General features: G+C 45.6%; 1 protein-coding gene across 2 annotated transcripts in view; it reads right to left on the bottom strand.

Moving 5' to 3' along the window:
* Positions 1–16,201, bottom strand: part of lef1 (lymphoid enhancer-binding factor 1) — a 47,011-nt gene that overhangs the window by 19,714 nt on the left and 11,096 nt on the right. For both annotated transcript variants that reach the window (XM_073467364.1, XM_073467365.1), the window contains exon 4: positions 3,044–3,170. In XM_073467364.1, coding sequence (XP_073323465.1) covers positions 3,044–3,170 — 127 coding nt within the window. The remainder of the gene's footprint in view (positions 1–3,043; positions 3,171–16,201) is intronic.

The raw sequence follows: 16,201 nt of genomic DNA, 5'->3' as shown, positions 1-16,201 counted from the left end.
TAATGTGATTTTAAGTCTGTAGATATCAGAAAATACTGTTAATACATAGAAAAGTGCTCGCACACACACATATACACACAAAGAAAAAAAAGAGGGCAAATGCCTCCAGATTAGCACCATCTTCTAATCCCTGCTGGAGCCAGCCTTTTCTCCCGGCCCTCTATCTTTTCTCTTCCTCTTTCTCTCTCCAGGCTGTGGTCTGAAGGGGCCTCCCTCCTCAGAGAAGCAGGGCGAGCAGGGGGGCTTATATCTCCAAAGCCAGTGTTGCAACGCCGGATTCGTGGCGTGCACAGCACTACCCCCTGCCCACTAATCCACCACGTAACACTCCTGAGGGCCCTCCTGAGGGCAGAAGGGAAGGAGGCAAGGGGTGAGGCGGCGAGGGAGGAGGAGAGAGCCCCAGCGTGTTAACCTTGTCACTCACACCCTGAAGGTGCCTAATTACTCACCCCCCCACCCCCCCATTCACATGTTCCCGTTGACACCCAACACGCCGCTTCACACTTGCGTTTCCTCTCAAAACAAGCAACAGTGAAACCAGGAAATAAATCTGTTATATTTAAATGTCTTAAAACAATACATAGAAGGCTGTAAAATGTTTAAAGATCCCCACCACAACCTCACTCAGACAGCACGCACACACGCGTGCGTGCACGCTCGACCTTCCATCCTGCGTTGCGGCCCTGTGCATATTAGAGCTCATAATGAGAAAATCCATGATTGTTTTTCATAATTAACGAGCAGATCAAAGTCTGAGCCCACTAAGGAAGGACGGAGCAGCAATTGGTCGATATGAGAGAGAGCGAGGGAGAGAGAGAGCGAGGGAGAGAGAGGGAGAGAGAGGGAGAGAGAGAGAGCAAGAAAGAGAATAAGAGAGATTTGGTTTTGAGCATCCTCAGCTTAGCTCTGCTGGTATACACGCGCATGAATATGCCTGGGGAAATCATTTGCAGCTAATTTTGCAACTGGATCACTCGGACATGGATTTCTGTTGGGCTGCGAGTGCAAAGATCAAATATAGTAAGAAAGAAATAAGACCACCAGGGGGTCTTTTCCGCTCTTGTCAGAGGCTCGGTGGATCTCCACGGACCAACGCGAGCAGCAAAAATGGAGAGCATTACCTCATAAATTGTACGACATGACAACAAACTTCTGGAATCAAACGCGTGCATGTGCGCACAGTGTATTTATTGCTCAACTCCGTGTCAACACAACTCTTTCCTGCTTCCATTAGAAAAATATTCAACAAAAATGTGTCTGATGCATGATTGGTCTGACATATGTGGAGCACGGTTTCTTTAGACGTCTCGCTCCCCTTCATCTCACTACGCTGTGTACTCTTGTGCTCACTTCCACATTGTTATTTATAGCCGGTCCCTCAGAACCTCCCAGCCTCATCATCTTCATCATCATCGCCTACATCCTGTCTGATCCCTCTCCTCCTTTTCAACTGGCAGCCGCGGGAGAAGAAAGCCAGGAGAAGAGAGAAAAAGGTGCGGGGACCAAACTATGGCGGTGCCCACGTCTTTCTCTGCATTCGTGAGAAGCTGCCAAAGTCTCCAGCTGCGCGGTGCCGAGGAGCTCGTCCAAACTGCTGAGGAGCTCCTCTGCAGCTGTCAGAGCTGCGGCTTGATGTTGTTAGTGAGAGGCAACGAGTGCAGAGGGAGAGGGCAGCAGAGCTCAGCGTGCCGTCCCACAAGCCGCTTCAAATGAGTTCATGTAAAGAGCTGAGAGGGAGGATGACTTTGCTGTGACACATTTTGATTTTGTGCATCTCTGTTGAGTCCTGACAGTGATGGCAGACAGGGATGTAGAAAAAAAAAACAAAACATACTCGGGTTCAGTTTAACACGACTGAGTTCACTCTTAAGCATTATTGCAATAGTCTGAATAAAATCAAACTTTATTTCGGATTCTGCAAAACTTTAGTAACCCCGTTTACTTTGTTTCTTCTGTTAAGACGACTTCTCCTCTAACCCCTTAATTCCACTGGGCACGTCTCTGTTACCTGGCGCTGTTCTGTCCCGTCCTCCACACAGTTTCATATCCCACTGAGAGCGTTCTGGAAATGCCTGCCTGATGTTGTTGCTCAGATTGTGTTTATTTCGTCATTTTCCCTTAATTTTTGTGCTTCTACTGTGCTTGAGTAGGCCGAGTAGTTAAATCGTTGAATTTTTTGTCTGCTTTAAGTGTGTACATTGTTAATATTTCCGACTTTGTTGTGCTGTAGATCCCAAGTCTGCACAGGGCACTTTATTTTGAAAATTGACCAGATTCACTAGGCCGTTCCACTGTCTGACTTCCAGTCTGACTCGATCTGCTCTGTGTAGATCGACGTGGATGAGATCCGCTTTCATCAAAAATGAATTTTTATTAATAATTAAGGCCCTACTGGGAAAAAAAAACATGCAATCCAACCAATTATAGCAACAATATAACGTGGTACTTATACGGGCAACAAACAGGTTCAAGTCTTTTTGTTGACTTCCAATCAAGTTGCCAATAAACTAAAGTTGTGACTGCTGTTCTCACAGACTCTAAAATTTAGATAGAAGCTGGAATGATGAAAAAACTCTATTTGCAAATTCATGTTTACTTTGAATTACTGATTACTGATCCAAATCTGGACGGTTTTAACACCCATACGCATCTTATATCAACCATTCTATGATCAATTATAACATTAAATATAGATTCTTTGTCAATGTTATTATAAAATTCAGTGTTTCCACTATCAGTTATATTGATCCCAATAAGTTTGAGTGAGGAATACAGATTTTAATTCTGGAAAAAAAGAGAGCACTGGTATTTGATCTATATCGGCATAAACCCTGCATGGAGGTATCTGAATCGATCTTGGGAAGTAGGTCTTGGGAAGAAGCTGGATCTGTGCATCACTAATAAATCCTCAATATGAAGTTCAGATGATTGTGACAATTTTTTGTAAAGCAAGATGCACATATTTGTGCAACCTGCTGCCTCACAGTTGTTGTACCTGCTGACAGTGTTGTGTCATGCTCCGATTTATCTGCTCGCTCTCTACCTTGTTTGTTGTTGTCCTGGTGATGACCGGAATGGGACCCTGGGGCGAAGTGCTCGTCGCTGTACGTGATCAGCGGGGTGAGTGGGTGGACTGCATGGGACGGCTGCACCACGGGGACTTTGTTGGACTGTGGAGATAAATACAAAAAGATTTAAAAGAGTGATGACATTGTACATGAGATTGTTCCATGTGCAAGTGGCCCCCATTCCCTGCCACATGATCCAGGGGACTAAAAAGTGGTCTGCCCACTTTCTAGATGTGGGCTAGGGAAGAAAGTAACTCTAAAAAACATTTCTTCAATTTCTTCTCTAGTGGTAGCCTGAGCACCAGCACCCCAAAACTTTGTTTAGCCTAGGTCAGCAGGACCGAAAACCCTATTCCCTGAAGGAAGGAGGAAAAAACAAGTCAAAGAGGTGCATGAGCATGCTTGAGACAGCAAAAGAGAGTAAGACGCAAACAGAGCTGGAGTGAATAGGAGTGAACAAGCGATAGAGCAAAGAGAGGGGAGAGAAAAGAGAGATTCGCAGGGTAGAGTTAGAGCAGAGGTCTTAGGCGGGAGATCAAAGGCAGTCATTAGCTGGTGAATAAGGGGAGTTCATTACAGAGCAAGAGCCGGGGGAAGGAGATATGAGGGATGGAGGAGGAGGAGAAGGGGGGCTGGCTATGGAGGCAGAGCGCGAGTGAGACAGATGTCTGCAGCGGTACTTAATGCAGGGGTAATCACGTCAACAGTGGCCTGGCCACAGGCCCCCCATCCCCGGCTGACTCACACAGACCTGCCTCCTGACAACTAAAATAAGACCGAGCCAGGCCCAAAAAACCCCGGCACCCAACCCCCAGCCAACAGCGCTGCTTACATGCTTCAGCAGCATAGAACACATGGTAACGCTTAGCCATGCTAAATCTACTATTCACAATCTGAGCCCAGAGCTGAGCTGGAGTCAAAATATCACCTCCACAGGATATATGGCTAATCGGAGAGACATCAGTTCAGCGTTGGGCGAGAAACGTCTTACACCGAACGGCTCCCACAGGCTTTGAATCAAAGAGTTTCATGAAAGTGTGATCAGAGGCTCTCATGGGAACGGTCACCTGATTAAAAATGTTGTTGAAGATACTCATCTAAATTTAGTGCGAGCATAAATCTCTGAAGAGATGAAATAATCAAGGGACTGTTCTTTATTAGCTTGCGCTTCGTCGTCCTAGCAAGGCGTCCGCCAAGGTGACATTCCTACAGTGCTAAGTGGTGATTGGTGGCCCTCCTCGCCCACACACACACATACACAAAACCTCTTGGACACAAGGGTGGCTGGAATGTCTGCGTTTCCCCGAACCTCTCGCAGACTGGCACCGGTCTCAACTTAAGACCCCCCTCTCCCTCTCCCCACCTTCTGGGAACGTCCTAACCGGGGAACACAAAGGGCGGTATGTGTGCGTGTCGAAAAGGTCTCGGTATCAACCACATGACGCGTCATCCACGTCGGACCCCTTATCGGGCTGGGAATCTCATCCCCCAGAGCCAATTTCTTTCCCAATTCTGGCACGCTCCACATTGCACCATTAGAGATGCCCTATTCAGCAAAACCACGACAAATCCTGCCTGAAAACTAATTCAGCCACGATGCAGAGGCTTTCATCATTAGCCCAGGTGAGTGTGGTCCTTTGACCCCGGTCAACAAGAGTCAAAGGTGACGGGATAATCTGCGAGTGAGGGAGTGTCGGAGCTCATTCTACAAAGGGGAGGGCTTATTAGTAAGGGCTGCTAACCCTAAAGGAGGGCTAACCAGGACCGGGGTGGCTGGGACATGCCTACACCAGGGGCTAAATGATAGCATTCTCGCCCATATTATTTTACGCCTCTCCACTCCCATTTGTTATCCTGTGGGAATGAGATAAGAACCTGGGGGATTATCATTTTAGCTGGAAGTCTTCTCCAACTTGTAGCCCAGAGAACAGAAAGAAAAAGTGAGTGGAAACAAAAGTTAGTCTCTCATACTTGTTCATACACAAAAAAATAAAAAGGTGACTGACTCCTTAGCGCCTCGGAAAGCTAGAGGCTTCGACCATAGAGGAGAAGCCCACTTTTAAGCTTTTCCCAGTTACAGCTGTCAAATCCCATTTTTCTCAACTTCTTAATAAACTGTCCCCATTGTTGCAAAATCCACCAAGGAAAAACCTCTGTGACCAATACAGAATTTATGGCTACTAGGTGCACATTTACATAAATTGCATGCCATAACTAACCATGGTTTACTTTCTGAGGAAAGGACGGGCAGTGAATTGTCATTTAGGCTTCTTACAGCCTCATATCACTCGACAGGGAGAACTGAATCCGGGTTCAGTAAAATCCTCACATATTTTGACTGTTTTCCTTTAAAAGTTACGGTCATTACAGCCGGTATGCAGCCACAATTTTAATTCTTCCAGGTGGAGACTTGTTGGCTTGCTGCACCCACTTTGCAGCTCTTGGCAAGTTTACACACAAAAAAATGCACGACACCCTTTTACCAATTTCCTGGAGGAAGTAGTTGGAGAGACTCAAGAAGTGACCACAACCGTGAGGGTCACGCCACGTTGCTGCAATTTGATCCCCTGCCGTCCCAACCCTGACTCTGAAAGTCCTCAGCGGCTGCAGCAGCAGCAGTGGTGTTGCGATGGAGGGCGGCCATATTGGAGGTCCCTTTTATTGTATAGGAGAAATAATAGGCTTAGGATCTTTCTATTCATATTTTTCAGGGAGAGCGAAAGAGGAGAGGCGGCGAGGATTGAAAAGAAAACGTTCCATTTGGAATTTCATATCCAGGCTTGGCCGGCCCTTCTAAAGAACCTCTCAGATGTGGTTTTAAGAGAAATTCATTGTGCGGAACTGGAGCTGGCAGGGAGCCCTCCATGGAGGAGACACTCCAGTGTGTTTCAGCACAAGGAGCCAATGACTTGGCGTGCTGTCTGAAATTGGGGGTGGGGAAGGGAAATGGGACGTTTCATTTTTGTTTCCTTTTTTTTTTTTTTTTTCTCTTTGGGAGGATTTTACTGACGGCACGCCGGTGTCTGTGAGCTTGTATTCTGTCAGATTCCACCAACATCCTGCCATGAGTATGTGTGTGTTTGTACGTGTGTCTATGTGGTATATGCAATAGCTATCCTTGCAATATTGCCTTTTTAGCATCCCTCTCCCTCTCTCCCCTCACAGCACGGCTTTTGTACTCCACTCAATTATACCACTTCTGCAGAGTGGAGTGGAAAAAAGGGAAAGCAGGAATTTTATAATAATCACTTCCCACTTCTGTAATTTATATGCAATGAGGACTCTACGCGCCTGCAGCTACAATCAAGTGTGTAGAAACCATGTGAGGTGTTTCACAAACAGCTGGGGAGATGGCAGCTCAAGTGGTGGCTATGGATTCCCATGCTGCTAAATCTTTTCACTAAGAAGCCCTTCTCACCCCAAGAACCCAACCTCACCTACTCATGGGATTTTCTACACTCTGGAGGAAAAGGTTGCAGGAAAAAAAAAAAAAAACATAAGGCCCAGGATATTAAAAGCAGAGAAAAAAGACGAGGCAAGACATTGTTCTGTGATTGCAAACAGGGTTTGGTATAAATTTCCAATAAAATGACGCCTGAGGAAATCATTTACAATACTGGCTGGGAGCACACGCCCTCCTCCGATTGTTTAAATACCGTCTTTGGCCACCGTTTTACACTGAGAATGTGATCATAAAGAAGGTAAGATTACAGACGGAAAGCCTCTGTAAATCCAAAAGTAGGAGTATGAAGCAAGGGTGTGCCCAGCACTGAAATCCTACAGTCACCCTCAGACCAGGTGTTCACTCTCAGGTGTGTTTGTGTGCAAGCTGTCCGTCCTTTTCCCAACAAAAAGTGAGCAAACATTCTCCCATAGTGGCGCAGAAAAGAAAAGGGACCGTAACTCCGCTCCTCCCCTCCCTCTTTACCAAAACCAGTGGAGACCAACCTGAGGAAGCTTAAATAAATAACCAATTACCATTCGCAGAGCGGGTTGAACCCCACCAGCTTCGAGTGGAGTGCTAAAAATGGAATGTTTTATTGGCAGGATGGCCCCTTGGCCAGGGGGCTTAATGTAACGAAACCCAATTAATGGAGAAGAAAGCCGGGCCGCCAGCAAGCGAAGGAGCGCCACGCGCCCGGGGTAATGAGACGAACAAGCGAAGCCAACCACAGGGACAGGAGTGGAGGAGGCTGCGAATAACAGGAAAAGCCTGCCCTGGAGAGAAATTTACATCTGTGAAGCACCCCAATCTCTCTTCCTCCCTCCTCCTTTCATTTCAACCATAAATCCTGCGTGCTAGTCAGAGTCCAAAAGTTGAAGAGGAGCAGTGACACTGAAGGCCGAGGCCAGTTGGTAAAAATGGGAAAAACACAATAAAGTATAAAAAAGATATCACAAACTTGAATCAGAATTCCTTAGATAGCAAAAATAGGTCACATATAGTACCACATATGCAATGTTATGGTTTGAGCGGCTAAGTTGCGGCACATTTTTATCATGCGAGGAAACTTGTCACGCTCTCCTCTTAATACCACCGTTCCGCCCACAAGACGCACAAGCCAACATTCACATTACCACACATGACCGACACGTGCCACTGCACTAAACACCAAATTCACACATACAAACACTCAAAAGGAACATAGCTGTGAAATACAGTCATGGTACATGGTGATCAGAGCCTGCAATAACCACGCATTTAATGAATTTAACACATACATGCTACATGTGAACACAAAGGAGCTATTAACAGCTGACTGTCATCTTCTCCCCCCCCCCCCCCCCCCCCCCCCCCCCCCCCGCCACAGAGCACAACTGAAGAGGACGAGGTGGATTACCAATCATCCTTTAGTTGGCATGAAGTGCGTGTGCTCCGAGCAAACCAATCACGCTAGCTCTCACACTGACATTCTGAATGTGCAAAGGAGATAATTTGTGTGAAATGTGCCTGCCCCAGATGAAAAGACTTTATCCGCTTTTTAAAGAGTTTTTAAACTCTTAATTTCTATACGTCGCGGAGCTATTAAAAATCTGAGGGAAAAGCAAGAGAACATTACAAATGATACAGTTGCTTTTTTCTGCCCTGTTAAAGCCACGGCGAGTAAAGAATAAAGAGCAGAGGCCGTGAAAAGGTCACGCACGAGGTCATGAAGGTTTGAATTCGAAGCTGCAGTTTCTGTTGGGAAACAGTTTGTTGTATGTTGGTGAAGTCATATCGCAGCTTTATGATAATATAGTTGTATTGTTTTACAAAATAAGTTACAGTTGTCCAGTTACAGAATGAGGCTCAAGGTGCTCTATAATCCCAGGAAAAGACCAAAACCAGCGACCTTCTCTCAATAATTTGTCTTCAAAAGTCAGTCCCAAGCCCGTTCATTCCTACTGAAGATGTAAATCTTTAAAAACCAGGTCATGAATATATAATTTCAATTTTTAAAAAGGCAAAAGGCATTTCCTAAAACTGCTGGGCACTGTAGTTTTTAGAAACCTGTGGCAAACTAATACACAATAACATACTCTAGTGATTTACAGCAGCAGGAAGTTGTATGTTGGACTCAAAAAGGAACATGTCGCCCAGTACAACAGTTTGGTTGGTCCTGGTTTTGGCATTTAGGCTTCTGGTTTGGTTTATTGATGTGTTTTTTAGACAGTCTATGGCACAAACGAACATGTATCATGCTTTGGAAACACAGTCAATACTTGCAAATAGGATCAAGTCCTTGGTTGGTTTTGGTCTTTTCATGGGATTTGTTGATAAGAAGAAAAACACAGAGTATCAACAGGCTTATCCTTGACGTGCTATAAATTACATTACATTCTATATGTTGCTTTGCACACATGTTCCACATTGTAGTATATCGCCATCTCGGAAAAAATGTAATTAGGGCTGTGCAATATGACCAAAATCTAATTCTGATATGTACAAGGATGCCACTTCTGAGGGGTTCCTCCACAGCGGCAATGGTGAGGAACCCTAAAAGGTTCCTTGAGGCTCTTCTACTTCTAAGAGTGTAGATAACAATACAGGTCACCATGTAGCACATTTTCTCTAAATTCAATGAATAAATAGTTTATATGAAATGACCACATGGAAGGCCTATCTCTAATCAAGGCCTACTTCTTGAATAAGATACTCGACAAATCAAACCTCCACATTTTGTCTTGGCTGGTCGGAGTCTTTCCCGTGTTCGGAATAACGCCGCTGTGTGTCACGTACACTCTCCTCCATGTTCGTTAGTGTTCCCTTCATGCAAATTTCACATTTTTAGCAATGCTCCCTCGAATTTGATTATCAAATACTTGTGACGAAGGTACATACCTAATGGAGAAAGTATATTTCACATTTGAACAATAGACCTTATTGTCCAGAATGGCGTCAGTTCACCAGAGCAATAAAATTCACTGGGAATTTAATAAATATAAATTAATCTGAGTGTGTTTTTCTGCAAAAACAAGGGCGACATATATCTGTGAGAGGCCAATACTGGCAGAAAATGTCAGCCAACCGTTATATCTGTCGGGCTCTAATATTGATCGCTATATTTCAGCCACAATGCCAGACAGTAATGTGGTATACTGTGCAAATAAGTATATTTCTGTGCCACATGTAGGATAGTCGTCGTTCACACCATCCAAACACTGTGTGGAAGTTGATCAGCGCTGAATGGAGGTCGGCTCCTCCACTGCTGTGTTTGCAGAGAGTGTCTGTGTGTGTGGTGGAGGTGTGGTGGGGGTTGGGCCGCTGCTCTGGCAGAGCCCTGGGCGAACTGCAGGATGTTCACCTTGCGGCGGGGCACAGGGCTCATTATCACAGCAGGACCTGGTCACATCAAAGGACTGAGGAAAGGGCAAACATTCTGCTGAAGTGCCACTGTCAGCAGGCCTGCGAGCGCACACGCAAACACATACACAAAAGGCAGACCGCACACACACTTGAGCACCCACGAGGCATCTACACCCCCACAAAGAACATGGCTGCTCTCGGTAGCACCATCCCTCGCCTTGGATCTATAGAGACATGAACCGAAAATCACAACAATCCGATGACACCAGTCTTGCAGAATATCTCAGCTCTGGTAGCACTGAAAAGACACAAACATCCGCTAACTGTCACTGTGTTTAACTGGACTGCATTTAGCGGCGTCATTGCATCATTTACCTGATAAGCTACGTGTTTCAAGCCAGGGGGAATGTTAGTATTGGGCCCCTGTGTTTGAACTCAGCCCTTAAAAGCTGACCAAGAGCAGAAAGCCTTTGGAGCACACTTTATTTTTTCTTCCTGAATCAATCGGCATCCCTCTCCGGCGACTATTTATAGCAACCCTGCTGCTGCATTAACACACTGCATGATTTATCATTAGGAGCCAGCTCTGGTCTGCTGAGTAGCTACATTCATGCCAGGCAGCACGGTGGTGCCAACATCCACATTCAACAACAACACTCCAAGGGCCCTGAGAGATGTACACAAATAAAATCGCAGCACAAGCTAACTTTGTGTGGCGAGCGCGCTAAAACCTTAGCCTGCGCACAATACCAGAGACGGAGAGAAAGAAGGGAGAGAAAATGCAGTGCAGAATGGGGGGAAAAGTGCTGATGAGTTGCCTTATGCAGGAGCTCCATAGATCCGTCGAACAAGAGCGGATTTGCCTGCTACACCTAGATAGTGTTTCCCCCCCTCAGCTTTCGCCCAGGTATTCTGGGCATGAATGGCTGTCAGTTTGGATTTGGGAGCTCAGCGTTGAGGGGGAAAATAGAGTCTGGTGGGGGTCTTTGTGTGTCTCTACCTGTGGAGACGAGAGCTAGAGACAGTACACTTCTCACTAAACCCGAGCTAGCTCCAATGCCAACGCTGCATCGACGGAGAGGAAGGGGTAAATATTAGCACTGCAAGCTAGCCAGGGAGAGCTGGACGTAGGCAGACGGCAGCAGGCTGTGGAGGCGCTGCCGTGTTATGCGGGGAAGGTTTTCAATGGCACACACCAGGAAAATGTGGATGGGGAGGTGATTTGAATGAGAGCTGCTTCTGCCTGAGCTGTAGAGAGTATTGACCTAGTTTTCCTTCTGTATTTCACTCAGACAGATGCACACCCACCAATGGAACGTGTAAGAATAGAAAGAATAAAAATACTGATGGGTAAGTCAGCCTGTAACTTTGGACGACTCAGTGGAACAAAAAATAAAATTCACAGGAAAAAGCAAACCGAGAACATTTCTCGTAACAGGGTTAGTAAATAGGTTACGTAATGTTTTGCAATCGGAGGGTCACAAGAAGCCATGTTAACTCAGGTGTCATGTGTCCTAGCCTTCATCTGAACTTCTGAACCCATAGTCACATGATCAATCCTCCTTTCACCTCAATGATTGCGCTCGAAGGCACGCACGTTCTGTCTCATTTTACAAAGTTAGACAAGCACCCAGACAAAGCTGCGTTTTCATTATGTTACAAAATTACATGAGCGTTTCGGCTCTGCTTATAATGAGGCGAGGTTCAGGCCACAGTCTTAAGAAGAAGCATTCATGGACGTGGATCACATTGCAAACCTTTCGGCTTATTCACATTATGGACCCATGCAACAATGCCAGCAGCCCACTGTTTGGGTGTGATTCCACGTTTTAAGGGATTAACTGGTAAAGACTACCAACAAACTGCCTTTCAGCCTGGAATTAGCCATTAATCAAACCACACATTTTAGGGCTCCTTTTCTAGCCAGGCGCACACGCCCCTGTTAAGATCTGAATGAAAAGCACAAAGCTATTCAAATCTGATCCCCCTCCGAACAAATGGCTTTTCTCCATCCCCACAGACGCAGGGTACACTTCAAGAACCTCTCCAAGGATCTGAACGGTCACATGAAAACTCCGCCTCATCAATTAGCTTTGTGGCAGAGTTTTTGTTGGGCTTTTAATAACAAACAAAACAATGACCATGTACAACATGGCAACGGACAACGTCTGCTTATCCCTTGATACCTCTAAAGAAATGGTAATAGTGATTTTCCGGAGCACAAAAGGGACTCCTTCGGCTCGGGGCATATGGTTACAGCAACATTATAGGGCACACTCATGCACCTGATGCTGCAAATCTGAATGATAAACCATACAATGAAAACACTGTGGTCGTAATTCAGCTCTTAGTGGGATTTATTCATTGTGGACTGCCCATATGTTTTAATACAAACTCATTTGTCTATTAAGAAAGCACCAATTTCTCTCTCTTTCCTGTGTGATAGTAAACTGAGTATCTTTGGATCTTTCTGGTTTTGGACTGCTGGTCGGTTAAAACAATGTAAATATGTCACCTTTAATATTTCTTCACGGCAAACTCGAGCAAATGTTGAAATGACACTTTATTGGCTCAGATTGCTTGAATATGTTCCTTTTTAGTGGTATTAAAATAAAGAAATTTGTATAGTTTGACACTTGTGGGAATCTTGAATTAATAAGCTGCTGTATGTGATCATGGACACTTTCAACACAGCTGTGGACTATCATTAAGTATTAGCTGTGTTTAAGCACTGTGGCACCTTGTTACTGTGTCTTGAGAAAGGTTGTTGCGACCAAAACGTCAACCATATTTATATAAAATATGCTTATATTGTATATTATAACTATATAACGTTTTTCCTCTTTCCTTCAGTGTTTTATATAGAGGTGCTTGTTCATGTAAAAGATCTGATGTAAAAAGTCCACACTGACAGAAGCTCCTCTTTCCCACAGAAAACACTGCTCCTGAACACCTCGCCAGTTGCCCCGCCTTTAATTCTGTGACTTTGTGACATCACACTATGTCATTGTGTCAAACATTTGAATAATTTGTCCCTAACAGCTAGTTTAACATGCAATATTGATTTAGCACAGCTGCTCTGTTGTTGTTAGCAGTGCTGGCTCAGGCGTGTGTGAGCTGACCAATCAGAGGAGACTGGGTATTCAAGAGGAGGGGCCTTAAAGAGACAGGAGCTAAAACAGAGCGGAGGGGGAATACAGCGCTGCCACACTGGACAGGTTGAGAAAACATGTAACCCTATTCTAGTAGTAACCAAAAGTAAAATTATGAATCTGAAAATTAGCATAATATGTCTTCTCTGAATTCTTCTTTTGAATTAATGAAGATGTGATAATTGTGTGCAAGAGTTTATTTTATTCTTTTATTCCACAGCATGACAGGCTAAAATAATCCTCGGGTCAAGCACAACTTTTTCACAACTGTATCGTTGCTTCAATATAAAGGGAGTGTCACTGTTTATGATGGGAGAACTGAAAATATAGATTGGTGGCGTGGAGTGCTCTGGGCACTTACGTTCCTCCCATATCTTTCATCTCGAAAGATACGGGATACAGTGGGGGTGGATTGATTTGATGTTTTGATGCATTGTTTGATGACGGGCAGCTCAAAGTGGAGGAGGTCTCTGTGATGTCTCTCCATTGGAGGACATGAAAAGCGTCACCTGGCCCCAGAGCTGAGGGTTATGGCTGCTAGTGGATTTGAGGGCTCCTGCTGAGCTGGACGGTGGCTCCATTGATGCCACATAATCCATTCAGCGTGACCTTTATATTTTTAGAGTCAGCTCCACTTTCCTGTCGGTCTGCCTTGTTCAAACTATCGCAGACATCAAGCTCCTGATCAACTACATTCTATTACATTACAGGACGATATATATCTAATTTATTCAATGTGTACATCCCACGAGAAAAATAAGCGCCTTCCATCACCGACCAAGCAGTCCGATGATCAAAAGAAACATGAAGCACAAGGCGAGCTCATCAGATGAACAAACACATTCTTGCTAGATATCTTTGTGGGTTTCATCATCCTGCATCAAGTGACTGCTGAGGAAAAAAACAAAGCCTTGTTCTCATCCCTGTGACATCAGCGCTCACAGTCAGAGCGCAGGGGGGGAGAATCAAAGCCCAGGCAATCATATATTTACAATTAATACCAATAATGTAAATCTCAATTTTCCTTCTGCCCTTCACCCAGCCTCCAATTGTTTCTTAAATCCCGCACGAAAATATCATAGGCTTAAAGAAAAAGCCATACAAATAAATAATCTCATAACGTACGCTAGGTGGTATTAGTCATGAGCATCACACTCCTACCACGTTCTAGATTTGCCTAAACTAGGAGCAGACATAATTGGGATAAATCTCTTCAGTAAGCCACATAAAAAAGCAGAAGGGTGTAAATTGTTACACTGCTGTGTGTTAAGACACTCAAACAGTTGCACAGATCAGACGAACTGCAGCAGCGGGGAAAGAGCAGCATTCAGCTCGGCTGTTTTCCTCTGTGACTTGGGGCCACTGAGTTTTTCTCCAGCCATAGTAAATTGGGCGCCTGGGGCAGGAGCCTTGGCCAAGCTTGCATTTCGGAGCCGACTGTGGAGGGCATGAGGGATAGAGATATGGCACTGGAGGGGGGACAGGGCGGCGGATGGTGGGGGGAGGACTGGCAGCGCAGTGGAGGTGACATTACGCACATGTTTTAACACAAAAGGGGACCTGGCTCGTTAGCACACTAACTAGCGAGCTCCATGGCAATCAGCACTCGTCATTCTTTCTGCTCTCTCTATCCACCTCGTCATAAATATGGCTACATCTGCAAGTGTAATCACTCCATTGTACTCTGATTTTCTGCTCTGCTGGACAGCAGCATGGCAGCCTGCTTTTCAGCACCTCTCCCTCTCCCCTCTGTCCCCTCCTTCCCCTCAAGTGCCCTCGCCTGTTCCTGGCTACTCCTTTGCCGGTGAGGCCGGTGTGTCTCACAGATTACAGAGCTCCGGTCGCTCAGGTAACAAGAGTCACTAATCTGGCTGGGGTTGAATTACACATAATTGCCTCGGCACCGTGATTGATTTCAGCCCTGGAAAGGAAAAGACGACGGCTCGCCCCCCCTCCCACCCCCACCCCCAAAAAAACACCCCCACCTCCCTCCCTGCCTCTCTCCAGCGCTCACGAGCGGCAGCCAAGACTCTCCATCTAGTAGGAGGCAGGAGGCTTTGAAGAGATCAAAGCCAAGGCCGGGAGCAGTTGCGCGCCCTGGGAATACGGGAGAGAGGCTTTCTGCTCCTCAGCCCTATTTTCTAGCGTCATGTCGGATTGCAGCTGTATTGCATTTCGCCAGTTTTCTTAATGCTCTTGGTTTTGACTTTGACATCAGTGATCCCCCTCGGTTTCTTCAAAAACAAGGGGGGAGGAGAAAAAGAAAGAAAGTGACTGAGGAAGAAAGAGAGAGAAAGAGAGAAGGGGGGGGAGAGAAGGAAGGAAAGAAAAGAGAGGGGGTAAAGAGATCTACAGACTGATTTTTATTTTCACAACTCCATAATTGGCCAGTTCAAAGGAAAGGAGGGGAGAATGTAGCATTTGTTTTCAATTCTGCAGCCGATATGAAAGGAGCGACAAACTTTTATGGGTTTCCCAAAAATTAAAGACAGGCTTTTTTCACAGTCAAAGAACAGGGTGTTTTTTATGGCCAAGACCACACAAAATGAACTGATAGCAAAGCCCTCCTCTTTGTCCTCCCACAGAAAGCTCAGCGGCGTAGCATGGCTCTCGTGCGCGTGTGCGAGTCTCCGTTTTCGAAAAGTACCCGTTTAGTGTATGTGTTGGAAACAGTCAGACGAGGGGAAAGCGGTTTGATGTTTTGCGCAGAAACACAAAAGGAGGCATGGGGAAAGAGCGCAAGCTATATCCATCTATTCATTTAACAGCTTGGCTAATAAAGCCTGGTGGCGAGAAGGCACCCTTTGTACTGTAACTATGCAGGCCCTATACCAACCTCCTACACTGGGGACCATTAATATTTCAGCGCTGTCAGATACACATTGCATGTGAGCCTCTTTAGCACTCACACCCACAGCAGAAAGAAATAATGAGCTTCTGAAAAATATGAAACAGCAAAGAGAAGGAGGGAGGGCGAGAGCACGCCACAGACTGACCAACTTCATACAACAGAGCAGCTATTGATCATAGCTCTATTTCTTAGCCGGACAAAGTGAGGGCTGTTTGAGCTTCTCTGAAGTCCGGACACAGCCGGCAGGATTTGCACCCATGTTTCACTCCTGTGGTCCTATTGTTCCCTTTGCTGCAGTTTACTGGCTGGAACACTGCTCGCCTCTATATAGACCAACAAGCTG

This window comes from Pagrus major, chromosome 1, assembly GCF_040436345.1.
Source record: "Pagrus major chromosome 1, Pma_NU_1.0".
Lineage (NCBI taxonomy): Eukaryota > Metazoa > Chordata > Actinopteri > Spariformes > Sparidae > Pagrus > Pagrus major.
Note: the sequence above shows the minus strand (reverse complement) of the source record. Positions and strands in the feature narration are given on the sequence as shown.